This window comes from Rhipicephalus sanguineus, chromosome 3 (genome assembly GCF_013339695.2).
Source record: "Rhipicephalus sanguineus isolate Rsan-2018 chromosome 3, BIME_Rsan_1.4, whole genome shotgun sequence".
Lineage (NCBI taxonomy): Eukaryota > Metazoa > Arthropoda > Arachnida > Ixodida > Ixodidae > Rhipicephalus > Rhipicephalus sanguineus.
Genome location: NC_051178.1, coordinates 201,881,356 through 201,908,654, shown reverse-complemented (window position 1 = coordinate 201,908,654; position 27,299 = coordinate 201,881,356). Strand labels below are relative to the sequence as shown.

Below are 27,299 nucleotides of genomic sequence, written 5' to 3'. Positions count from 1 at the left end.
TGTCAGAGTAGTGCAGCTTCCACATACACCAACGGTGTTTCTCCGCCACCTACTGCTTGGAGTGCGACAGCACCGACTAATAAAACTGCTGCAATAGCCGCCACAGAAAGGCAACGACGTCAGCGAGCAAATATCGCACCTTGGTGGAAGGAGACACACGCCAGCCGCAAGCGCAACGCCTTCGCGCGTTCAATGCTCAAGCTACGAACATCTGCCGACCGTGTTCCTGAAGCGCAGCGTGGTAGTGTATGCATTAGCACAGGCGTAGGTTACCTTAATACTCGGGAGCGCCCACCTTGCCGTTTCTCTCCTCTATTGAAGAAGCTTTGAAGGAATGCATATTGAGTACCACTGTTTATTATGTGCTTGTTGATGCCATCTTTGCTCGGGACTCACGATATGCTGTGTCCAGGTATATGTTAACTTCAGCTACCACAACGGTTAAGTCATGATCATGGTCGTTATCGTCGCGATGGAGATGTACCGCTATAGGCGCCAACGTGGGTGCATTCACGTCAAACGATGCTATAGCTGTCAAACACCAATAGACATTGACACAGTGCTGGGCAGTATCGAAGATACATGTATCTTAGATACTATCTTAGATAGTCTATGGGCATCTTGTATCTGTATCGCGATACGTCTCGGAAAACGAGTATCTGTATCTGTATTTCCGATACATTCGATAATGTATCGTGTATCTTAAGATACTTCTCTCGCAACACAACCGTGCGAAACAAGAATCGCGGGCCAAGCTCCGCTTTTCAAGCTGGTACTGGTGCCACTAAGCCATCTGAATAAGTCTAAGGGCAGTGACGTTATTTTATTTTTACGCCAGAGTCATCCAGTGAGCGCAGAATATGAGGAAGACAAGCGCGCGGACGTATACCGAGCCCACGTACCTTTTGTTTTCTCGATTTTTTTTTCTTTTTGGTTGCGCCGATGCCGCGACACTTCCTCTTATTCAGTGTCCTGCGCCGCGTACTCCACTGCGTGCGGCGTCTATCGCGCAAATGCTATGTTGCTACAGTGTCGTTATTGAAGATTTCCTTGCGTCTTGATTCGTTACGAAATGTGATGCGTGTGAGAATGGGGTGCTTTGCGTTTCGTGGATTTTACATATCAGGGATTTGAAGAATCTCGTGGATGTAAGTTTGACTTGCATGCAGTGAATTAACTTATATGCAAATAAGATTATAAAAACTTTAGCACCACTGGTACTGATGCTAGATCTAATAGAGCAAGCGTTTAGCTAACAGAAAATATTTTGGCGTACCGTATTTTTCAATTCCTGTTACATTTATTCAAAGAACTTATGAAATCATAATTTGATTATTAGCAGAAGTGCTTTCTTAGCTGTCATTTTGCATCCCATAAATTACCTAGGTATCTGTACTGTTTTTCGGTCTGGTCACTGAAGTATGTCTTCTGTAACACAATGCCAAAATAAGATCTCTGCTTTATTCTTCTAACTGTATGCTTTATTTCTACTACTGCATACACATTTACACATTGCCAAGGCGATTTTGAAAACAAATATATAATTATGTGGGCGTGCCTTCAATATACAGTTACAAAACATTCTGCTTACCGCGTAGGAAAATAGCGAAATTGAGTTTGCATTATAACAATGGAAAGTATTAGGAACCATCTTAAAAATGTTAGGAAGGGGATTCAAGAACCGTTGTTATACTGAATGCTCCGTTTTACTCGTGAGCGTCCCAACGAGCCGTTTCAGGCAATTTTCCATGGGCACTGAATTTTCTATTGTCTCAACAGGTAAGTTGACGATACTTCATGTTCATAGCTATTAAGGGTGCCGTCTGTATTGTGTTTCTGCACTCATTCAATGCGAATGTTTGATACAGAATTACCTCTCTGTTTTGCGTATATTTGTTTTCCTGTTTTAGGCCTTCTTAAATATGTTTTGTATTACTAATCGCCACCTAATGGGAGCTATAAGCGGCAATAGCGCGAACAGCGGCGGTGTCCTGCGACGCTTTGTGCAACTATACAAAGACTTCTGAGACGTTTCTGTGTTGCACATGTTCTCTCGTTGAAGAAAAATTGCTAAAAAAAATTACATGTTACTGAGTATATTGTCACGTGGTCGTGACGTCGATGAAGACAGCAGTCGGCGTTTGCAGGATGAAACTGTTTATTTGGCCGAACTTGTGGCCGGAAAATGAGAACTAGAATTACAGCAATACACGCTGTACAAATATAGCGGCGAACAGGGCGTCGTCCGTCGATCAACTGACTAGCGGTCAATCGCGTCGGCTTTTTATACAGGCGGTATCGAACTTTCCAGCAATATCGCTGGTGGCGGCGTTATCTCTAGACAAAGCTGGAACGTTCGCGTGCGGGGCGCAATCTTTACAGAACGATCTACTATAGACGTGAAGCTTCTCGAACAATGCTTCGCGGACAGCGTCGAGCGTTGATAACCGTCCCTGCCGGTCAAACCCGAATACATCAAAACAAGACAAGAAGCTTCTCGAACAATGCTTCGCGGACAGCGTCGAGCGTTGATAACCGTCCCTGCCGGTCAAACCCGAATACATCAAAACAAGACAAGAAGTGGGCGTGGCAATATCAACAAAGAATCCTTTACGCCAGCGGATAAGTAGAATATGAAAATTCATTGCTGTTTTACGTCATCTACGTATCTACCAGGGGCCTCAAACTCAGCTTATAGCCAGCGGGCCGCAGTCGCGAAATTTAGTTTCAAGGGCCGGGACAGTAAAGATGGTGGGATCGGGGGTCGGAGATAGCTTGAACAAAATGACGTTGCCATTTGAAAGGAATTCTTTCCCATATCTCATATATAGGTCATTTCTGAAGGGGATTTGGAGTCAGCATTCGAGAAACATCGACACCGATGTAACAACAAGTGAAATCTGGACGCGGATTCTGAAATATAGTTTTTGTTCCACGGGTATGTTTCAGCACATGGTGACCACACGTTCCTCACGAAAGGAAGGCTTAAGATCAGTCATGTCTGTGTAGCTAACGAACATACTTATTAAGAAAATAAAAACAAATGGGACGAAGACGGTCATGTGCGCGGGCCGGGCCGCTAGCGAGAGGTCTCAAACTCTTAAAATACACCATGCCCCCTCCCCTTAAAAACAAAATGTTGTTACCAGCGTTGTTGCTGATGTACACCTGTCCGGATATACGGTATTGCGCAAACTGCCTTTTACGGACAAGGTAAAAGTCCACACCGGTATTTGTGCCGTCGTGCGAAGGCTTGTTATTGAATTTATTGTGATTATATGGCAACCCGCTAGTTGGTCGGCAAGCTGAGCAGCGACTCCCACCAAGTGCGAAAATGACAAGCAAGAACCACTGTCAGCGAAGCGTATAAAGAGTTGTCCTGTGAAGAAGCTAAAACAAACCGCAATAAGTTGTTTTGGAGAGGGAAACTAATGTACTTTGAGCAAGAAGGGCAGAACTTTTAAAATACTAACAGCCATTTCATTCAAATGAAACAAAATAGGTCACAGTTAAGAAATTTTCAAGCAGACATTTTCGTGCATTGGCGTTTGCTGCTGCATTATATGGATCTATAATAACAAATTTCAGAATATATCGAAGTATCTTAAGATACAATTCCCGAGTATCGTATCGGAAACAATTATTGCGGCAGTATCTTGTATCTGTATCTCCAATACTTCTTGCCTGAGTATCTTGTATCGTATCGCGATACAATTTTAAAGTATCTTTGCCCAGCCCTGGACATTGTACAAGCTCTCATATATCAATACACAATAGACAATCAACTCCTTCTGTGCAGACACGTTCCACTTACGTGTTATACTGATTACTATGAAGGAGGTATCAGCCGTGTTTTTTTTTGTTACTTCTGGCGTATACATGTAGCCTAAAGCGTAGCATATGTGAGCATGAAACTTCCAACACATTTTTGTCAGAGCGTTCAGCCATAGGTAGGACATCTTTAGTACTGTGACACACATCCAAAGAACGCTTGCGTCTTACTGCATCTACAATTGTATGAACATTACAGTGCAAAAATGAGAGAAAACTGCGCATAATAACCAGTGTGGACAATTTAAGAGTTGTCAATACCGCGTTCATTTTATCAAGAGGTTGTCAAAAACTAACGAAAGGAGCGAAGTACTTCTAACGCACTCAGTTGAGCTTGTTGGACTGAGATGGGACGAGACACGCACAACGCATGCGTGTCTGGTTTCGTCTTTGTCCGCGTCCTTGAAGCGCGTTCCCATCGTCGTCGTGAAGGACTTCTGTTGTCTCATATATTCTGTTTGTTTCGATTTGACGTGCGCAGTTAGAAGACAACTTTTTTTTCGGAAACTCGTAAAGCACGCTGTTTTAACTTTGACTGCTTTATGTGAATTTATATGTGTACGCTGTTCTTTCAAGTTTAATTTATTCTTAACACCAAGCGCTACAAAGTGAGCCCCAGCTAAATTGTGTTCTCGATGTAATTATCGTTCTACGTTAATTACGCTGGCCTTAGGTTTAGTAAAATTGAAGACGTTGTTCTTTGCCTTTAATTTTTCGCGTAGAAGTTAGGCAGTGGTTAATGTTCGGTGAGCATTTACACGTAGGAAACACATAGTTCAAGAAATAAATTCGAGATGGGTGGCTTATATGCAGGATCTAGAAGAGCAGTATACAATTTACGACTATTGATGCGATCATGCAGCAAACGGTGAGTCCTCCGACATCAGAGAAATTAGTACGTACGCTACAAAATTTAATCTCGTCAAGTAACTTGAGCTCTTAGGTCGGCAGGCGGCAAGTAGGCGAAGAGGCTCCGAGTGCGTGCATTCGGCTGCTGGGGTCCCGTCAGGCAGATAATATCTGCCTCTTACCCTTGTATCCGAGACTTCGTTGTCTCAAATGAAGAGCTGAATCATTAATAATAGTATTATAACCAGTTTCGAGATAACCTTTAGAATTTGTCGCTAACAAAAGGCGCAGCATAAGAAACATTTGCTTACAGAGAAGCAGCTTGGCTAAACCTTTGTGACTGAGAAATTGACGCTTAGGGCAAGCGGTATAGTTCTTACCCTAACCGGTGGGCAATTTGCCTACTATAGTAGACATTTGAGTGTAAGTGAACAGTTGCGGAGGGGCAGTCAGTTGCACAAGATACCCGCATTTATGTAAATTAATCCTTCGCTGTGCGCCTCATTCATAAATATGTGCGCTTCGCGAGGCAACTTTAATGCATCCATCGAGGCTAACGGCCTCGCTATTCAATTCAATAACATTGATTTGCTTGTGTCCCTAAAGTAGCCTGAGTGCCGCCTGGTGCAATGTATCGTCATCTTGTATATTAATGCACGACCCAAAGAAAGGTGAAGCGCTCTTGAGTGCGTCAAAGACCCTTGTCTTGAAATCACGTGCGGCTCGCAGGCACCATTAAGAGCGGCGTCGCGGAGCAAACACCATCAAAGATCGCTCTCGCGAGCGGCACGGACTTGCACAAGTAGTCGGCAGCCGTGCTTTTTCATCTAGCCTATGCCCAACTTTTTTTGGGGCAGCGGCGCACGACTTCTGCGAGAGATGCGCTCTCCTCTCTAAGCAAATCTTGCCTCTATAGGTACGGTTCTGGCGGCCCGGCCCGACGACGACGTCGTTATAGCAGCAATCACTTCCACACTGGCAAGCACGCTGCGGGAAAAGTTGGCTGCGCCCGCTCTCTGAAAAGAGGAGGACTAAGTCGCTATCCGCTTTCATGCTCCACAGACGCTGAGAAACCCCGGCCGCTGCGGCCAAAGGCGGATTCCGAGCGCCGAGGCTCGGGAGATGCGCCCCGAAGGCTCGCCTCTCTTACCAGCATGCTCATAACCGCCATTGGCGCGTTTAGTTTGCGCAAGGCATTTCAAGTTTGCCACCGATCGTCTTAGCCCTCTTTTCAATGAAGAGTTTTCAGGAGGGGGGGAGCCTTCCCCGCCTGTAACAGCGCCCTGTCGTCGAAAAGTGGTGTTGCACCACGTACGTTGCTGTTCTGTCGTCAAGGATTTAGAAGCGGCTGAGCTTGCACGGAGGAAAGTGGAGACGTCATTTTCTTTCATTTCGGTCTCCTCCAACCGTGTTAGCTGCGGCAGAAGAAAGGCCTTATCAAGGGTGGAGCAACGAGAGCCGTAAGAGGAAACGAATCGTGCGGACGGCGGCACTGCATCAGCGCAGCACGCCCGGTGAACAGCACAAAGGGGAAAGCGATGACTCAAGTTATGAAACATTGTCGGGAAAAGGAAAGATGCTGGGAAGGAGCGGGAGGGAAAGAGTGAAGATGAGCACGTTTGTATTGGCGTGAGAAACGAGGAGGAGAGAAGGGCGAGAAGGATTCACCAGGCTGGGAGGGGGGGGGGGGGTGGAGGAGGAACTAGGCGATCTGAAAGAAGTGAGAGGAAGGTAGACAAAGTGAGGAGTGGACGGGGACGCGCTGTACAGTTGGACCCGTCCCGTTGTGTGCAGAGGAAGACCTTGCGGGAAGGGTGGCGGGGATGCTGTTCGATTACCTTCTCGTTGACCCTCAGCCACTAATCGTGCTCCGGCCCCGCACGCGTGGTCACTTGCGCCATCTGTTATCGATTGCGCGAAAGAGGGAAGGCACACACCTAGAGGCGACGACAACGACTGATCTCGACGTGTGCCCGTCACCCTCTCCCTCTCGCTCCCCGCGCATCATAAAACAGGAGAGTGACGTCTTCAGACGAGCGGCGGCAAACGCTACGCTTATGAAGAGCCCGGCTACAGAAAAACCACCTAGACCGGGTAAGAAAACAAAATCAAGAAATAACCGGCGCCCGTGCTTCGGCGGTCCCGAGAAAAGGTGGTCGCAAGGAGGCCTAGAACGCGCGACTGGGGGCGGCAAATGAAAAGGCCGGCGTTGACGTCCGGGATGACGTGACAAAAATAGCGGCAATAAGAACGATAAAAAACGACAAAGAGGTGAAGATAACAAGCTTGAGATGTGAAAAAAAAAAAGCCTCCGGCCAGCTGTACTAGCCCGCTGGATGGTGACGAAGAGGACGCTCGCGCCCAAGCCTTGAAAGACAAGGAAAAATGAGCGTCGGAATGCGCCCTCTTCGTCGAAGCGAGCCGTGAGGCTGAGAAAGTGATAGCGGGTCTTGCTCTCGTGAGCTGTCAAGCTGTCCGCGTGCTGTTTCATTTCCACTGCGCGATAATTTCGCCTCATCGCCCGCGCAGCCTGCGCGTATACGTGGCGTGACGCTGACACGGTCCGTTTCTGCCATCACTTTCTGTACCGTCAGTTTGTTCCGTTGTGACCGACGTTCGCCCGTGACGTCATCAGCGCACTCTACATTTCGTCATTGCTTGATAATCTTCCAGCTTCAAATGTGTTCGGAAAGGTGCGTATCACGGCGTTAGTTCCTTAGGAAACGAGCGCTTACGAAGGAACCAGATGTCAATCATACATTATCACTTTTTCTACATTATTTATTTATGGTGTATAGTTAATACTTCGGGTAGCCAATAGTTAAAAAATGCATTCACCGAGAATATCGAACGCCGTCAAAAATTCAGAGTTATGCATTGCTCTAGGTAATGACCGTTTGAGCGAAACAATAGTCGATAATAAAGTATGTTCATTGATTCAAATGACACATTCCTTTTCATTGCGTTCTGATTCAACGCAATTTTCAACACAAAACAACTTTGTTTACCTTGCCACGTACTAACAAAAACCTTTTCCCGAAAAGAAAAAAAACCGGTACTTTGGAAGTTGACGTTAAGACCGTATCGCAATTATAAAGCGGTGAAGAAGGTAGTGCTTATTCGCTTCGCTACAGCATTCTAGAAGCCACTTGTTCAGCGCACAGACACGAAATTGATTCGATACGAGCGCAAAAACATTGCAGCCTAGTGACACCCTTTTATTTTGTTGCGCGGCGCGTGCTATGGCCGCAGTTTTACGTGCATTGCCCCTTCTACGCCATTGTCGCATGTAATGCACGCTTTTATTTTCAACCCTGCTCCTGTTGCTTCTGCAGCATGCTTCAGTAGGTGACGCACGGGATTTTTAGTGCGCCGGTTCAGAATATAGAGTTTCTTATTGCAAGCGCGAGCCCATTGCTTCTGCGTCGTTTTCCTGCACTGTGGCACACGCGGAATGCAATGTACGCGCGGGTTCACCAGTCAGGCCGACGCTGTAACGTGCGTTCCTCGGTCAGAGTGGCCATGTGCAGGGTGACCTGCCGTAATAATAAAAACATTTTACAGCCGGTGCTTTGAGTGAAGACTTATTGGAATTTACGAGGGTTGTTCCGACCTCGGCCGAACAACAGAGCGAACAGTATATATTCCGGCCGGTGACCAACACGGCCCCGCAATCCCCGTTTTAAGACTTCTCTGCTTTATCTTACCTCTTTCGTGCACTTGTCTGTCTTCTGTGATATCCTGAACCAAGGCGACAGTACGGTTTATGGCTAAGAATTACTGGAGATGCTCAGTTTGTTTGTACACAGTGGTGAAAAAAAAGTGGATGTTAGGAACCAGTTAGGAGGAAGAACGAGAAAGTACGGTGTTGTGTTTAGAATTCCCTGTGCAAGGAATCTCTCTAAGTTTTCCTTGCGAATATTTTATCCTAGATATACTTTATAGAGTCAAGCAGTACATTGATTCTCTACCCTAATCTCAGAGTAGTCTTCCCGGCGTTCTTCATACCCTAATTTATATTCCATTAACATAATTGTAATGACAGCTTTTCGCAGTGGCAAAGACGTTTGTTTAAGTTGTCGCAAGATATACAAACCTTGAGCTCATCTTCTTATGTCGCCTACCACGCGCTGGTGTGCAGTGCGATGGCACATAAACAATGCGATATCGATGCGAGCTCTCTTGGAGATAATGTTGCTAAAATTATTGCCAAAATGTACGTTTTGTTGAATATTGAGCATGATGAATATTTCGTATAGTGCTAGATAATTTAATCCATATAAGACAATTGTGGAGTGGTGTTCGTAATGAATGCGTTGTGCTTAAGTCCAGCACGAAGAAAACAAGACAAGGCGTGGTTGCGGAAGGTTGCGGATTTGATTAGAGGCAGCGACGGCTGAAAGAGAGCGAGAAGCCATAACGGAAAAGCAGGGAGACAAGTAGACTGAGCACGGTTGGCCACCCTGCTCTAGGTAAAGGAAAAGGGTTGTGAACAACCTGAAGAAAAAAGTTCACACTATGCACAGGCACACGCGAACACAAAGAAGCGTTCTTATCCGCTTCGTCTCAGCTGGTCAGAAGGGCTGGCGCATCTCACAGAGAGAGACAAACTGTGATGAAAGAATTATAAGCATTTTTGGGGTTAACGCAAGAAGTGGAGCAACGCTTTTGTCGCATTGAACATCCCAGGCGCGTGAAGTCGCGGTCCCACGATCTTCTCTTCAGCAAATATCTTGTCGTATAAATGGTCTAATGCTGTCCGGAGGGTAAGCATCTCATCCTCTTATGTTGTACGCACGAGGAGGTACACAGTGGCGGTTGCATTCCAATATGATTGGTGCAGAAGAACCATTTGAAAAGTCTTCGCCAGCAGCCTTAACGCCCTGTTCGCCGGTTCTAACTACGGCTGTAGTATTTTGTCCCAGCCATAAGCCGTAAATTCCTCAGAAGTTTGTCCCGTGTAGTGTTCGTTCCGGTAGCAGAAAAAGGGTTGTGAACAACCCTATTTCCGAGGGTTGTGAACAACCCTCGCTGGTCGTAATGCCTGCCTGCCGTGATCAGGGTGCAGAAAGCATAGGAGATCATCCTTTTCTACGGCTTCTCTTACAGTATATACACTGTGCTGCTTGAGGACGCTAAACAAGGCAACTGTATTTTCAGTTTCAGTATTTCAGTGTACTCAAGAAATATTCATATTCGGCAGGAAGCTTTCTCTCTTGCCTTCCCATTCAAAAAAGAACAAATAATAGCAAGTTGCGAAGACAAAAATAAAGTCGCGAAAAGCGACCGTGAAAACTTTGTTAACGCAGGCGTTCGTCAACGTAAGAACAAGCGCGGGAATTGACATTCGCGCGTGAGGTAATCGTGAGTGTTGTAATTAAAACTTAAATTACTTTATTGCTGTGATTTATATCAGAATCAAGCGCTAAAAACACATTTCCGTGTTGCGGACAAGCAACGAGACGATAAAAAAAATGCAAGACAGCTGGATGAGCTTGAATTTATTTTTTCATATTTGATTTCGTAAGAGAAATGCTGAAGTAGAAGCTTAGCTACTGTTCGTGTAATGTTGTAGTTCCTGTAGCTGCTATGCTGAAAAAGCAGCTGCAAGACTTTGAGCCAAAGGTTAGGTAAGGGTGGAAGTGTGGGATTGCTTTGTTTCACAATATAAGGAATATTAAATGCGAAGCATTTCTTAGCGAACTTTTGGCATTTTGAACGTTTCTATCTATCTATCTATCTATCTATCTATCTATCTATCTATCTATCTATCTATCTATCTATCTATCTATCTATCTATCTATCTATCTATCTATCTATCTATCTATCTATCTATCTATCTATCTATCTATCTATCTATCTATCTATCTATCTATCTATCTATCTATCTATCTATCTATCTATCTATCTATCCGCCTACCTCTGGGTGCTCTCATGGTGTAGGCCAAAATCGGCGTAGGTGGGTAAGAGAATTTGATGAATATGACTATCGGGCCGTGACATGAATAACGTGAAAATCCTTTCGTGTACGTCGTTAAACCCTTTCCTCCAGACACGTGTGCACGGATATGCGCCACAGGTGACTGACAGTTTATATCTACCCAGGAACGGCGAGAGCAGACTTTGGTGATTTAAATGCGAGAGCGTCAAGAAAAACCGACATCGGCAGCGTTGTCCCGACGAATAGAAAAAAATAAACATTAGGATCCCAGCAGTAATCGAAACCAAGCGTTCTGCGTGGCAATCAGGTATTCTACCACAGAGCTACGCCATGTCTATAAACTGGTTTGGAAAAACAACCTATGCAGGCGTAATGTCGGTGCAACGTCAATTATGGTTGTGGTGCTGGCTATCTAATTTTACAAGAAAGCAATAAACACTACATATGTACTCTTACGATACAGGCGTCATATGAGATTGACGTGCGTGGTTTCAGTGTTGGCTCCGCTTTTATAGCAGTCTAATAAACATTACGTATGTATTACTATGATTAAGCAAGCTGTATTGAAGCATTGCTCGACCCCGGAGGAATGCATTAACAAAGGTTACATATGATATTCACATGATTGCACCATAAAAATAGAGAGAGAAAATAGATGAAAAGGAAACGCAGGGAGGTTAACCTGGCGCGAGCGACCGGTTTGCTACCCTGCACAGGGTTGGGGATATAGGGGTCGGAAAGAGGACAGAGAGAGAGTGAGATAAAATGAAAACGAAAAAAAAAAAAAAACGCACACATGCACACAACGCAAGACGTTCCAGTCAGAGCCGTTCTGAGAGACCAGTTGAACGCAGAAAGCGCAGTAGCGCTTGCACAGCCTTTTTCTGTGACGTTTGGTCCGGTCGATGGCGCAGGATTCTTTCTTCCGACAGAGTGAGGTCGTCTAACTTATCGAGCGCGTTGCAAAGTGACTGTCTCTGTGAACAGTACTGTGGGCAGTCACACAGAATATGTCGAATTGTTTCATCACTGCCGCAGTGGTCACATGATGCGGTGTCGTCCATTCCTATGCGGCACGCGTACGCGCGCGTAAATGCGACACCCAACCATAACCTGCACAGGAGGGTAGCGTCACGTCGGCGAAGGCCTGGAGGAATTTGAAGGCTGAGAGTTGGGTCCAGGGAATATAGTCGCGCATGCTTGAAGTGCGGCTCGTTCCATTGCGACGTGGTGCATTGACGAGCAAGCACGCGGAGCTTCCAAGCAGCGTCAGTTCTAGAGAACGGTATTATTATTTGACTGTGTTCTGTATGGGCTGAACGGGCAGCTTGATCGGCCCGTTCATTGCCGATGATCCCACAGTGACTTGGAAGCCATTGAAAAGTTATTTCATGGCCTTTATCAATTAAATGGTGCGTCTCTTCTGCAATCTGAAATACCAGTTGCTCGTGCGGGCCGCGGCGTAAAGGTGACAGAAGTGATTGCAGTGCCGCCTTTGAGTCACTGAAGATCGTCCATTTTTGTGCCCGTTCATCAGTAATGAAATGTAATGCGGCAAGAAGCGCTGCGAGCTCTGCTGCTGTCGATGTCGTAAGGTGAGAGGTCTTAAATTTGATTGTTGTGGCTTTCATAGGTATCACGACAGCTGCGGTTGAGCTGTTCGGCATAACGGAGCCGTCGGTGTATACATGCAGTGAGCCTCGGTACTTCTCATATAGCAGGAGCAAAGCGAGCTGTTTAAGAGCTGGTGCCGACATATCTGCCTTTTTACGGATGCCAGGTATCACCAGGCTGGTGTTAGGCTGAGTCAGGCACCATGGAGGAATCGAAGGTCTCGCGGCGGGCGTGAAGCATGTTGGTAATGACTCGCGATACGCGGCGACCGTTCGGCAAAAAGAGGTGCATGGTCTGTCTGCTGGTAAAGAAGCTAGGTGGTGGCGGGGAGTCCGAGCAAGATGTCTTATATGTGTCCTGAGTGTTTCAACGTCAATGTGCGTCTTGATGAGGTGGTCTCTGGCGATCGCTATAGAAGCCACCGTCGATGCGCTAACAGGCAAGCCTAGGCAAATTCGGAGCGCTTGGGCCTGAACACTTTGTAATATTCGTAGGCTTGTTTTGCTTGCGTTGGTTAACGCGGGCAAGCTGTAGCGCAGGAAGCCGAGGAAAAGTACCCTGTACAGCTGTAGCATAGCACTTGGTGACATTCCCCAAGTCTTTCCTGCGAAGAACTTCAATAGGTGACAGATGCCGATCAACCGCTTTTTTATGTACAATACATGATGGCTCCATGAGAGATCCCTGTCGATTATGACACCCAGAAACTTGTATGACCGAATATACGGTATAGTTTGGCCATTGATGATTACGCCGTAATTATTCATAGGTTTTCGCGTAAAAGCCACGAGGGCGCATTTCTCGGAAGAAATCTCCAGGCCTCGATTACGGAGATAACGGGCAGTTTGAGCGGCAGCTCTTTGAATTCTCGCTCGCAACTGCAGGCGTGTTACGGCGGACGTCCAAATGCAGATATCATCCGCGTACATTGATAGCCTAACTGTGCTTGGCAGGTGCTCAAGGAGGGCAATCAGCGTAAGATTGAACAACACAGGACTGAGTACGCCGCCCTGGGGGACGCCACGGTAGCTGTAATGTGGGGAGGTTTGGCCGTCTTCGGTGCTCACAAAAAAGGATCGCATCGAGATATAACTACGTATCCAACGATACATCCGACCACCCACTCCTACCTCTTCGAGAGCGGTGAGGATGGCTTGATGTGTAACGTTGTCGTACGCCCCTTTGACGTCGAGGAACAAGGAAGCGCAGAGACGCTTACGGCGTTTCTCGTGTTGAACGAAGGTGACCAGGTCAACGACGTTATCAATCGATGATCGACCACGTCGAAATCCTGCCATTGCATCTGGGTAGACGTTATTGCCGGCCTCCAAGTACCACTCCAGGCGTCCGAGGATCATCCTCTCCATAACTTTGCCTACGCAACTGGCCAATGCAATCGGGCGGTAGGATGAGAGCTCCAACGGTGACTTGCCAGGCTTCAATAGTGGAACTAGGCGACTGGTCTTCCAGCTTGTCGGGAGCGAGCCATCTCTCCAAGACTCGTTGTACAGATCTAGGAGAAACATTCTCGCGTTCTCACCCAGATGACGCAGGGCTCTGTAAGAAATTCCGTCGGGCCCTGGTGCCGACGTGTGTACACACAAAGCTAGTGCTGCCTTGAGTTCGTGGATGGAAAATGGCAAATCCATGCGGGGATCACGTGGTAGCGGACAACTGCTTGATAGTAGTAAGCTGGTCGCTGCTGTTATTTGGCCAGATAATCTGGCACAGAATTCTTCGGCCACGTCTATATCTGGTCTTTTTTGGGAGAGGGCTAGAGCCTTGAATGGGGACCGCTGAATAGGTTTTGTGCGCAGACCTCGTACCGTCCTCCACAAGTGCGATAGAGGTTTACGAGGGTCAAGCGACTCACAGAAAGCAGTCCAACGTTGCGATTCAAGCTTATCTATCCGGCGCTGGATCTTCTTCTGTAGACGTCGAGCGGTCCGCAAGTCTTCTACTGCCCCCGTGCGTCGGTGTCTTCGTTCAGCACGTCGGCGAATTGCTCGAAGTCGCTCCAACTCTATGTCGAATTCCGTTAATTTCGAAGAGCACGTGAGAGTACGCGTAGTGTCGTGTATCGTGCTCTTGATTGTCTCCTCTAAGTCAAGTGACCTATTCGTTTGACACTGCTCCTCCATACGAGATTGAAATTTTGTCCAATCCACTCTTTGAACGCTATCGCGTATCTTGGAAGGGGATAAACCTTCAATATTGACATATGTGGGAATGTGGTCACTCCCGTGCGTTTCTATGTCCGGGAACCACCCAGCATGCCTGACGAGGCTTCGTGAGACAAACGCCAAGTCAAGACAGCTGCTATACGTTGAACCACGGAGAAACGTTGGAGTGCCGTCATTTAACAAGAAAAGTTCATTGTCGGAGGCGAAGGACACCAAATTTCGGCCTTTAGCATTGATCTTCCTACTTCCCCAGAGTGTATGATGAGCATTGAAGTCCCCGATGATAACGCACGGGTGGGGAGTTGATGACAGGATGCTTTGTAGTCTTTTATGGTCAAATCGACTTGATGGAGAAAGGTAGGCTTTCATAGGTTTCACCTTACGACATCGACAGCAGCAGAGCTCGCAGCGCTTCTTGCCGCATTACATTTCATTACTGATGAACGGGCACAAAAATGGACGATCTTCAGTGACTCAAAGGCGGCACTGCAATCACTTCTGTCACCTTTACGCCGCGGCCCGCACGAGCAACTGGTATTTCAGATTGCAGAAGAGACGCACCATTTAATTGATAAAGGCCATGAAATAACTTTTCAATGGCTTCCAAGTCACTGTGGGATCATCGGCAATGAACCCCAGCACGACAACAATCAATATATATGTATAACAGTGAAGAAGAGACTTACCGTCACTGATGATTGCACCATAAAGTGCACTTAGTTTTGATAATACTGACGTATGTACTCTAACGTGAGGGCTGACGCTACATCGGACCATAAGTTACCCTATAAACGCCAGTGTTGTCGACGGGCCTGGTAAGCCCACAATGTGCACACAGCTACTACACTTACAAAAACACGTCGATCCACCTCGTAATGCTTGGCTCAAAGCCATAAAATACAGCATATAAATACTCGCTGACTGCTTCGGATGAAAACGATTCCCACAACGCGTGGGATCTGCCGAATTTTTTTTTTCACTTGAATTAGCGATACTAGTTGTAATTCGAACTATGCAGATCGCGTGATATGGAGACGCTAGTATTTTGTTTTGTCTTTTTTCTTGAGTTTATTTCGTTACGAAAATATAAATTTAAAAATTGAATGGGGTACTGCATGCACCCTACACGTGAACCCAAATATTCATGGTTAAAAAGAACACCGCACTACGTGAACATGGACTGACTTATTCGTATCTTAGCGTTCTGACAAAAAATTTAAGAAAAAAAAAACACATCTGAAGGCCTAAATACGTAAGGTGTGCTGCTTTGTTGAAATGGGGCTCACAGCGTTGCTAGATATGTAATGGAATGCTGTCGGCACAGAAGCGAAATTTTAAATAGATTGTGGATAGTAATAAACAAGGAGTCTTAGAAGAGATTAATGTTTGCAACGAATATAACCGGTAGAGTGGTAAAAGCAACATTTATATATTAGATTGAACATTGCCTTATCTGGCTTGGCTTTCCAATAGCGTTACGTAAATTGGACGCAAACAAGTTTCGTAATAGAGGAACGTGCGTACAGCATAAGTTCTCACATAGAAAATCAGAAATCAAAGTTTCCAGTATAGGACATATTCGTATGGCGATGTTTTCACGGTTTGCTGAACTAAGGAATATATTCCCATCCGCCTGTATAAGTTGACGATTATTTGGATATATAGCACGCCTTACACGCCTTCACGATGCTTCAATGCGCATTCAACTTGCAGCGCACCAGCTGTCGTCGTCGTCGTCAACGCCCTTAGTGCAGCTCAAAGAGTGCCTGAAAAATCAATCTCCGCTTCGCCTTATATGCGACAACCGATAGAAGCACATCGACACGCTGGAGAGAAGGACGGTGTATAAATGAAAAATAACAAATAAACAGTCACGAAGGCCAGCTGATCCAGCCATGAAAGCCGCGATAAGAAAAAAAAAACGAGAAAAAGAAAGCCGCACGATAAAGCGGGAAAGATGGTTCGCGAGGCTGACACAAGCAGGTATAACGTAAAAGACAAAAGCGCGCTAACAAACCGACGGCCTAGAGAGAAAAAGTTCCTTCGGCTCCCCTCTCTATTGCGTCGACCCAGTATCGTGGTCGACACCCGTGGTGTCAGAAAGAGGACCTCCATTGAAACAACCCCGGGTCGGCGATGCTTTGCCGCCTTTTCTCTCCCCACGCTCTCACGTCGCGTCCAACTCGGCTGCTGCTTCTTGTGTTTCCCGCTTCTGTATGTCTGACCCACCGGCGCCTTTCTAGCAGCGGGGCGTGGTATCTTCCACGGCATTCGTAGTGTCCTGTTTCGCGCCGCTCTTCGTTTGGCCTGCAACCTAAGAAGGCTCGTTCCTCTTGGAGCGCAGGAGTCGAGGCTCCCTCCTCGCCCCTTCTATCTTTCTTGCCGTTACTCGGAGGTCCGTCTCTCTCTATATCCGTTGCTACTCGTGAGCCTGCATTGGACTGGCGCGAGACCCCTTTTGTGGTTCCAGGCGCTCGCCCTCCTCCCCGGTGGCGCCAGTCCAGAGAAGCGCATTGATTGCGCGAAAGCCGGCTCGCTTCCTTCACGGCGCATCCCCGAGGCTCGAAACGCCTGCGGATCTCGAGGAGAGACGTAAATAAAAGCGAGCATAAACAGCCGCTTCCACGAGCGTACACGCGCCACTCCCTCTCACACTTCCCCCTCCGACACATCCCCACCCATCCCCAAACCTCCTTTTCGTTACAGTCCCCTATTCGACGCCTCGCGTGTGAAGCGTCTCCTAGCCAGTGCCGCTATCCGAAGTGACGTCAGTGGAAGGCGATCCGGGGGGACTTTTTGATTCCCCGGCTTTTTGTCGGTGGCAAGTGGCATTGAAGGCTCATGAGTGTCTCGACTGAATCGTGGCGGACGCTCGGCCAGCCTCTTTCACCCCGCAGGGAATTCTGGGGGTGGGGCAGGGGAGAGGGAGAGGAAACAGCCTCGTGTGCCTGGTACTCTTCAAGCATCCTGCGTGGCGAAACCCCTCACCGAGTATTCTTCCGGAATGAATGTGACCGTGACGAGGGCTCATTTGAAAAGAGCGGCGAGAGAAAACGATGACAGAAGATTTAGGGAAAGGAGGGTCAGTCTTACGGAACAGGGAGAGGGCACGAGAAGGAAAGAGAAATGAACGAGACGTGTGCATTGGTCAGCGTGTAAAATCGCTGCTCGTCGTTTTGTATATCGGTGCCTCATCTTGTCACTTAGTCCGTTGCAACGAGATTCGTTGCACTATTAAGGACGTCCCATCCCAGTGACGTGGCTGCTGCCTCGAACAGAGTTTTGTTGGTGTAGTTATTTTGGCTGTATAACCTCCCTTTGGCATCTTCACTGCTACCAGGCTGCAGGCCGCAACTGTTATATAATTCTGTTTTAGTGTAGAAACGATTTTTATCGAGGTCCCTCACAGATTATCCTTTCACAGGAGCTACGTCATCGCGAGCCATGGCGAAAATGGTACAGCACATGTAAAACGAGCGGGCGTACACGAAAGATCATCTCTGCTACCTCTAGAAGAGTGTCGGTAACTGGCTTAAGTTTCCACGAGATTACGGAATGAAGAAACAAAAGATGTAGGAATACCAACACTGTAAAAACCAAATATTCTGTCAAAAGCATCGTTCCTTTATTAACCGTAATGATCTCTTTATACCCCTGTCACACGGGGCAACTTAAGTGCACTTTGAGGGAGTGCACTTCACCGCTAGTGTCATTCAGAGGCTGTCACACGGGAACGCTTAGGGACACTCACTGCAAAGTGCACTTGCCGGCGAGTGCGTTCACCAAGGCTGCGACGGAGTGTCTAGCCTCGGTAGCAGTGGCTCGGGAATAAATAAGGTATTATCCGAAGCCGAGTTCATAGCATTTCTAAGCTGTCGTTTTCGTTATTAGCAACATTCTTATACATTAAAACATACTTTACCATAGAAAACTATTCTGCTATTCTCGCTCTCAGGCAGTTTACAGCCATGACCGCCAGGCGCATGCCCAACACGCGCCGTGCAATGGCCGCAGCCGCCGTGTTTGTACGTAAAGTTTATTTTAATGGCTGCTTATAGTTGTGACACATTATTACTTAAGAAACATTGCCTGAAATAACAAATATATGTTGTGCTGCTTAAGTGCCAATAGCCGTTGCAATCATTTCCAAAGTACTCTTCGCTTTCTCGTGTAGCAACGCGCCGCCAAAGTGCCATTCTGGGGGCATAAGTGCACTCGCTCAAAATGACAGTAAATTTGCCAGTGTGACCTGGGTATTAGTCTGTTAACCCGTTTAAAGCGAATAGTTTCCTTGGGCCCTTTGCCCGTTTTTTACTCGCACTTTCACCATTAAGAGTATTTTCTCTTGCGCAGACTAGTTGCTGGGAGCGCTTGGTTGTGAGCACCTTGAGATGCAGATGTTTTCCGGCGAGTTAGTTTTATGGCGTTGGAAAGTATAAATTGGTGGTCGGGTGCAGGTAACGTGGCCAATTTCTTCACTGTCTGAGATAATGGCTGTGAAGGACGTGTGTCGAGAAAATCTGTTTACACGTCTAGACGAGATGTGCCGAAACGTATTCTCCTAAAGAACAAAATAGAGAACACCAGAACACTGGAGGAAATCAAATGTAATCCTACCACCTTAAAGCGTGCTTAGCCGCAGTTGTATATAGCTTACAGCAAAGCACACTTATGAATTTATTGCTCTAATACGCATTTCAATGGCCGTATATTTTCAAATCTACCTTTGAAAAATTTAGGTGTCTCAAGAAGCTTGGTGGCTGTAACTAAAATATGAAATTAAATTGGCTTAAATTTCTTTTTAAAGTATTGCTGAACCATGCTTTTGCAGGGTTTCGTAGTGATGATTATCGGATGGAGTTTTTGTCTTCGGTAGTTGTTTCATATGAAAGAAGTAAATCGCTAATTTTAGCAATATACGAACTCATGAGGTCGTTTTATTTCGAGCACGTTTTGTAACCCATGTGTAGCGATATCCGATATTGAAGTTGCCAGCTATCATTGCCTTTTCAATTGGTAAAAAAATTAGGGGTGTGCGAATATTCGAAAGTTTCGAGTATTCGTCGAATATTAAATTCGAAATATTCGTATTCGATTCGAAAATCGCATATTCGAAAAGTTTCGAATATTCATAATTTTGAATATTCCAAAAATTCGAATACGCGATTCGATTGTCATGCATAAAAAAACTCGTCTTCCACATTTCTGCTGCGTTCGTATTGCTAAAAACGTTACCGAGAGGAGCGATAAACATCGTAAGTACACGTAGGCACGATATCTGTCTGCGACGAGCGCCCCAATACGTATGATTTACTGCTGGTGCATCTCCGACGTGCAGCGCTGTTGGCGATCATGTAACCGTACATTTTCAATATTATGCGGCCGTAACGTGCCGCACTACCACTCGTACACTATGCGGGACCACTTCTGAAGAAAGACAGTGACCCACGTGACTGGTGGCGGACTGTAGGCACCTTCAGATACCCCAGTCTGGCAAAGCTTTGCCCCATGTAACTCCCTATACCAGCCACTTCTGTTCCAAGCGAGCGTGCCTTTTCAGTGGCAGGGGGGGGGGGGGTGTTCTCTGTTACAAGAGAGCGCCTGCTGCCTGATCATGTGGAGCCACTCATATTTCTTCATGATAACATGTAGTCATTACTTTCATTGTGCCGTGATATTTGGTTGTGTTGTGGTGTGCATTGTGCTAGCCTGGACATTGTGTTCTGGAGATAGCAGTGTATGTTGTGTTGCCAGTCAGGCTGTTAATGTTTTTTTTTTTTTTCAAATAGCTACATGTTAAATAAAATATCGTTACTGTGGAGGCATTTTTCCTTTGATATTCGATATTCGATTCGATATTCGAAGGTGGATATTCGTATTCGATTCGTATTCGAAAAATTTGATATTTGCACACCCCTAAAAAAATCTGTTCTTCCCCTATATAGTAAATGATTCTTCTCGTATACAATATTGTGTTACCTCACTTGATACATTGCTGAACTATTGAAGCTTCAGCTCAATTGTTCACTTTTATTTCGTACATCCATACGAATTACTCGCATGTTTGAGCTTTCATAAAGTTGCTTGAAGATGTCGGTGTGTAGCCAATAAATGCAGGAAGAAAATCAAGCTAAGCACTTACTGAGCAAACGCTTTAATATAAAATTACGATAATAGATTATGATGAATACAAACATATGGGTTGTAGGTTCGGCTTTACCCTCACACTGAAACCTCAAATTTAAGAGTGCAGAATCAGGCGTGCTATGTTTGCTCTTACAATTCGCCAGGAAACACTGAGGTATCGCAGACGTAAGCACAGTGCTACAATATGCATTCTTCAAAAAAAAAAAATGGCACAGGTGAATTTCCATTCTCCCTGAACTTTACTGAAGTGTCTTTTTATCGACAGGTGGTACAGACGGGCCACACCGGACGCCCACAAGCAACACCGTCACGGGAGTAAAAAACCATGACAAAACGCAGGGTCGTTGGGCTGTGCAGCATTTTCAAGATGGCATTCACAACAAGGAGTCTTCCAAAGGACAAAAAGGTAAACCTGGCATGTGATATCGCGATGTGCGTTATCGAATTATTATTACAAATTGTACACGTCGAAGTCTCGTTTGAAACTTTGCCTTTAGTTCTCGTTTTGTCCCTGCCACCGCCAGGTTGACACAACACAAGCATTTTTTTATGTGAGTGTCTCATGCAATCTGAGCCGCATAGCACGCATCTGAACTCAGGAGAATGTTTTATGTCTTGATGTTGGTATATTCATGTTAAAGAGACAGGGCGTGCAAACACGGGCACAAGAGAGAAGTCAAGACACCACAAACGCCGACTAACAACTGAAAAGGCGCACAACGGCGGAAAATAAAGAAGGCACGAAAACTTATCCACGCATGCCCCAGCAATAGGCGAACCTATCAATCCTGCACGCGTGGTGGTCTACGTGAGAGATAACTATTCAGACACTTGATTTCTTCTTTATGCAGACTAATTGATGGTTGGCTCACGCATGCGCTACCACTATTATCTATATGCCAGGCCTCGCCATTAAACGCGTTCTTCCATTCTTCATTCCTGTGCTGGTACAAAATCTCGCATTCATCGAATTTTGGCGTGCACCTACACTCTCGACAATGTAAAGATAGATTAGATGGTGAGCCTCCGGTTAGCGATCTCTTATGTTCCTATAATCTCTGGTTAACACAGTGACCCGTTTAACATGAATACTTACCAACTAGTTCAGCCCTCTGTTATTTTAAGTTAATATATTTTTTTCATATGTGTTTGTAGTTCATCTTATTTTAAGCCTTAGTTCATGGTTCTGCAAAAGGTTCTACTTTTAGTTTGTTATGCGAAGTGTCGTTCAATGCATCATCAACGCTTACGTTAAAACCACGGCTAAATTTTTCACTCATATGGATACGTCTCTGCAGTTCAGTACAAGTGCCTAGAGTGCATTAACGATGTTTAAAATTGCATTCCTCTTCTTCTGTGATAGGTTCACAGAGTTAATTCCTGTAGCGAATATTGTGCAAATGCTCTCTGTGGCCAACTGCACATCTAGTCATAAAAGCGCGAGACAAATATATGAATGAATAACTGATGCTAATTACCGCATGTTGGTGAAACCTTGTGATAAATAATCGAAAGAACAAAATGTATATGCAGTCAAACAGAAGAAATAATACAGAGTATACCAGAACAGAGAATAAAATTGAAGACAATCCACTTTTAAGTGTGCTTCGCCGCACTAATTTAAAGATTACAGCAAAGCACGCTTTACAGGCACACAAAAATGAGTTTTAAGGATTGCGAGCCGGCAAAACGAAGCGTGCGGGCCGATCGATGCAAAGCCCCAGTAAGAAGAACAAGCTCCATAGACATGGGAAATTTATGTGAGCTTGGGCTACAGAGGTATGCACAAAGTAATGTGAAATTGTTCATTGCAGCTAGGGTGTGGATAGTGAATTACTAGGTAAGTGCGATATACGAAAGGCGAACCCTTATTAACGGCTCCAACGTAACATTTACTGGAATGAAGCCAATCGCGACCGGCAGAAAACTGTACTGTTGAAAACCCATATAGGCGAGCCCCATTCAAAGTGTTGGAAAACGTGTGGTAGTCTTTTAAATGAAGTTTTTGATTACATAGTCCTCGTTTCCTATTTTTTTCAACAATATCGCGTAATCATTCTAAGTATGTGAAGTTTCGTAATACTTTAACAGTAGCAGCTTAATATTATGCCGGAATCAATTGTGAACACAGCATCAGGTGTTCAAAGCGTAGATAGTGTGCCAATGAAACCCATTTGTAAGTCATACGCCAACAAAGCCATTACCGATTAATCATATTTGCGACAAGCGCACACTGCGCAATATGGCAGCGCAATATAAAGAATCTCACTACATACCACAGACATAGACTCCAATCAAGATAATCAACTGACTATGATGACAACACACTGACAGATTTGCATTCGAAATCTTAGGAGGCATATTTGACGCAGAAATGGCGGTGCTAATGACTTGCTTCAACTATCAAAAAAAAAGGGGGCTATTCACGAGGAAAATTTGGAACTGATATGACAACTTTAGATAGAGCGATTAAGATTTCATAAGTAGCCAGGGAGTTTCGCTAGAGATAGTTCCGATTTGTTACCGTGCATGGGAGGAAGGGTTCGATGGACAGTAAGGGAAACAGAGTGATATTTTAGTGGCAGATGGAGAACATAATATTCTCGGCACACCAGCTTGCGTCAGACTGCCGGGACGACAATATGTCTCCCATATTGTACGCTCTATCTGGTACTCGGTTGCGTCCGTGTTCCCATCTTCGAGATCACAATTTTAACGAGCTGCTGCAACGAGCTGGAGAGAGCAACTCGTGTTACAGACGGATAACTTCGGCGACGAAATCGATCCTCTTGGCGTAGATTTCGTCTAGGGACATTGCTAAGACTCATGAGTATTTCATGTCGCGCGCAAGTCAGAAAACGCTGACAGCATCCCTCCGTTACTATTTTTTCCGGCATCAGCCGCACGTGGCTTCTAGATCTCTGCATTAGCTCAAACCATATCCCGCAGAATGTCGACGTAGTGCTCTGCATAAGCGTAACACACGCGGTATATGGTGGCGGTAATTTTGCATAAGTCGGTTGTATTTGATGGTTTCTTGACAAAAGCAGTTACTTGTAGAACGGGCGCAACCACCTGAACGTCACTCAAAGCGCTTGGGTTTTCTCGAACTGATTTAAAAAACTTGTTGAGCTCATACAATATCTTTTACCATACTCGGAGCAAATATATTCCGTTAAATGCCTCGGTTGCGTCATCTCCAACTAGATCCTGTTTCAAATACACTCAGACACGTTGCAAAAGCGCAGTGAAGCGAGAGAACAAGCATGCAATGAACGTAATATGAACGATGAGGTTACGTGCATCCGTATGGCTTTGAAATTGTTACATTTCACCCACGCATTTCGAACTACTTGGAAATTGGGAAAGCGAACGGGATCTCAGGAGCAATTCCGAGCAGTTTCTTAGAGTTCATGATCTAATCATTTTGCAATGTGATAGCAGAAAGAGTATTGGTATCAAATACGAAAACGATGTGTTCTGAAAGACCATTCGCATACGAAATCGAACCAGGCAACTTAGATGAATTAAGTGCTGGCAGGTCTCCGAAAATACGCCAGAAGCTCAAACATGCGTGGATAGATGTCTGATTTAATGGCTTATACTATGGGTAGAGACCACATGTATAAAAATGAGTTAAAAAGCAATTGCACTTCACTGCTGAAAAAGCTACAGAAATAAATTGTTTATTTTTGTTATGCTGGATTCATGGCTCTAATTACAAATGATGGATGAAGCAGCATTCCTTTAATTGTATGTTCTTGAGGAGGTGTTGGCACTTTTATATAGCGCCGGCTACTCCTGTTCACAGACGATACAGTGAGTGACAACCACAACAATAAAAAAGCGAATAAAATCACACCTCGTATAATTCAATCAAGCTAGAAAAAATTGGCATAGCAGGAAGTCCATTCACATAGCAACACAATAGACGGGCTAAAATACAGTCCAATCGCACAAAAGGCCATCACACGGACACATATGTTAGAAATAACACTGCCCATAAAGTCACGTCACAGGGACACGAAAAAAAGATTACACATGAAGCGACACATAACGCGACACGGTCAGCTGAAAGTATATACATAGAATGAGCATTCTCTGTGTACTAAAAGTTCACTTCAATAATTTCCCAAAATATCACTCGCTTCTAGAAACTTTTTATTCTGTACAGATTCTAGTGCGCGAACAAGGTAGCCGTGCTCTCGGGGCTAAATGGATGAGGCGACATCAAATTGTGGCTATAATTTAATATTATTTTACTATGTTAGCCTCGTTTCTATGCCATGAAATACTATATTAGAATTCTCCAAGTTGATCTCGAAGTTCCTATAGAAAAGAATGTACTTTTTGTTTATAAGTAATCTGTTAAGCAAGCACGAGTTTGTCACTAAAAGTGCACAGGAAATCGTAGAGGAACTGTGAATAGCATAGCCAAGCAGATAACGTGTATGGTTTCACTGACTACGTGCTACAAGAACGTATCATATCACGCGCAACTATATGACGCGAGCGTTAGGGTGGCGTCGCCACGTGCTTACTACTTTCGTTTGCATCTTTTTTGCCGTTTTTCAAGTCTCCGTTCACAGGAATATTATTATTTTCGGTGTCTGAAATGCACTATTTTCTCATTTAGACAGGTGTCTTCTGTATAGCGCCAGTTTAGTCCTACATACTCTCCCGTTATGATACATGTATCTTATGTATGTCGAGCTACACTATTGGAACGGCTGTAGCCTTACTCTCAGTTAGCCTAGCCGTTCGCTGGAAGGAGCTGGTGTCCCATACGCACCATTTACTAATTGAGTTATGTTCTTCATCTCTTTAGTCCTACTGTCTTTATCCATCTAAATTATATGTTCGCTGTTTCTTGAGCTACGCTTTATGACCTACTGAAGTTTTTCTATTCATTAACTTCGTTTGTGCTTAATAGTTCAAATTATTTTTTTTTCTACCTTTCGTCCCGTTTTTCACAGGCGGACGTTCTCATACCTCTGCAGGATCGACGCTGTCAGCCAGTGCGGGTATTTTGGCTGCGCATCTGTGGCTTCTCACGATATGGTCGTCCCTAGGCTGAGTCGACACGTACCCGGCACTTAGCCGCCTTTGCTTGTGTGACAACTCAGGAAACATGACGCATCAAGTCGCTCTTGCCAAAGATGCGGTGGCGCCATGCAATCCTCTTGCAACACGCGTCTATTTGTACGCTCGTGAAAAACGATCGCAGACCGCCGGTCGTGGAGGTGACAACTGCGCGGACCTATTGATTTTCGCAGCGATGATCGTTGGCTTCCACAAAATGGCAGACTACCCGAATCGACGGTAGCGACCCTTACTTATTTCGCCGCGAATGACAAACTGCGTGTTCCAAGATATAGCAAGTTGTCAATCGATGAGTGTGTACATGTGTTCGGAATTTCTTGAGTAGCACCACTTAGCGCGTCCACCGTAAACTAAGTTTTGTGCAGTAGTAGTTGCTACTTGAAACGTGTTTCGAATTTTTTGTCCGCACAACGTAAGACTGTTAATTTCTTGTCTGTTGCCGCGGCGAGATGTAAAGAAAAAAATTACCGCAAAGATACTCTCTAACATTGAGCATTTGTGTGGCCTAAACTGTGTGCATCAAATACCGAGCGACTATGCCTAGATACACTTCCAGAGGATTCATCGCACCTTGGTTGACAGACTCGCTCACGTACTCATTGTTGTAGCACCTGCGCACACGGGACATCTTACACTCGCGTGAGCACTGAGCACAGCAGGATGTCCCACCGACGTCCCTCACTTTGTTATTTAATGTCACCAGCGCCAGAATGTGTCAAAATGAGCAGATATGTCCGTATTTATGTCTTTTAACCATTTATAAAATAAAATATCCGACTTTGTTAAGAAACACTAGCAGATATACATTTGAAAAGTACTTCAGCACCCTAATTACCTTGGCGTTTATTTGAACTCTTTTTTTATGTATTGAAGAAATTTCGATCATTAATTGCTGCCTTCTAAATTCTCGTCAGAGGCGTTTGGTAACAACCATTGAAAAGTGGGTGACGTGTGTGACGCTAGCTACATCCTGTTTTGAAAATGGCAAGGTGAGATAGCACGTACTTCTTTGACGTTAGTGTTTGTACCGGCGTCAATTGTGGGGCGCGTTCGTTCTATGTTTCACTATGTGAGTGACGGATGCGTGGCAAGAAGCAGTTGCTAGATACCGACTTGACGAGGGCTGTAGCATATATGTGTTGTATAGAGCTGTATGAAGTAATGCGAATGCACAGTTCAGCTAATAAATAATCAAACGGGCCACGTGTTAAGTGGGTTCGCACATTTTGTTGTTGTTTATCTTCTCGAGGCCCGGTACTCTGCGAACCAGTGACTGCATTCATTCTCTGTACAAACAAATATATAAGAAAACTTCAAACCTTGATTGAATAAAACAGTTTATTTATTCATTTTCACTTCTTTCGCGTGTTCACACGGCTTCATCAAGATGGATTTAACGTACAAAGACTGCACAAGGTAACGTAAAAGCAAAAAGCGCCATTGCTTATTTGTTTGCGACGGTAAAATATTGAAAAGAATATAGATCAAAGATGATGTTTTATTGCAAGCTGTATGCTTACTCTCCATAAATGGCGTCATAGAAAAACGCGGACGCAAGTACACTCTAAGAAAAAAACTCCTTTGAGTTCTTTCGGAGAGTTCTGACTCGTCACGTATGTGTCTGTCTTTAA

The 27,299-nt window shown here is 45.2% G+C and overlaps 1 protein-coding gene across 2 annotated transcripts in view; it reads left to right on the top strand.

The window, feature by feature from the left end:
- The window catches only part of LOC119388123 (hemicentin-2), a 170,900-nt gene extending 143,877 nt beyond the window's left edge, over positions 1 to 27,023 (top strand). For both annotated transcript variants that reach the window (XM_037655771.2, XM_037655770.2), the window contains exons 12-13: positions 20,831 to 20,971; positions 25,542 to 27,023. In XM_037655771.2, the coding sequence (XP_037511699.1) occupies positions 20,831 to 20,971; positions 25,542 to 25,642 (242 nt within the window). In that variant the 3' untranslated portion in view covers positions 25,643 to 27,023. The remainder of the gene's footprint in view (positions 1 to 20,830; positions 20,972 to 25,541) is intronic.
- Positions 27,024 to 27,299: the final 276 nt, after the last annotated feature.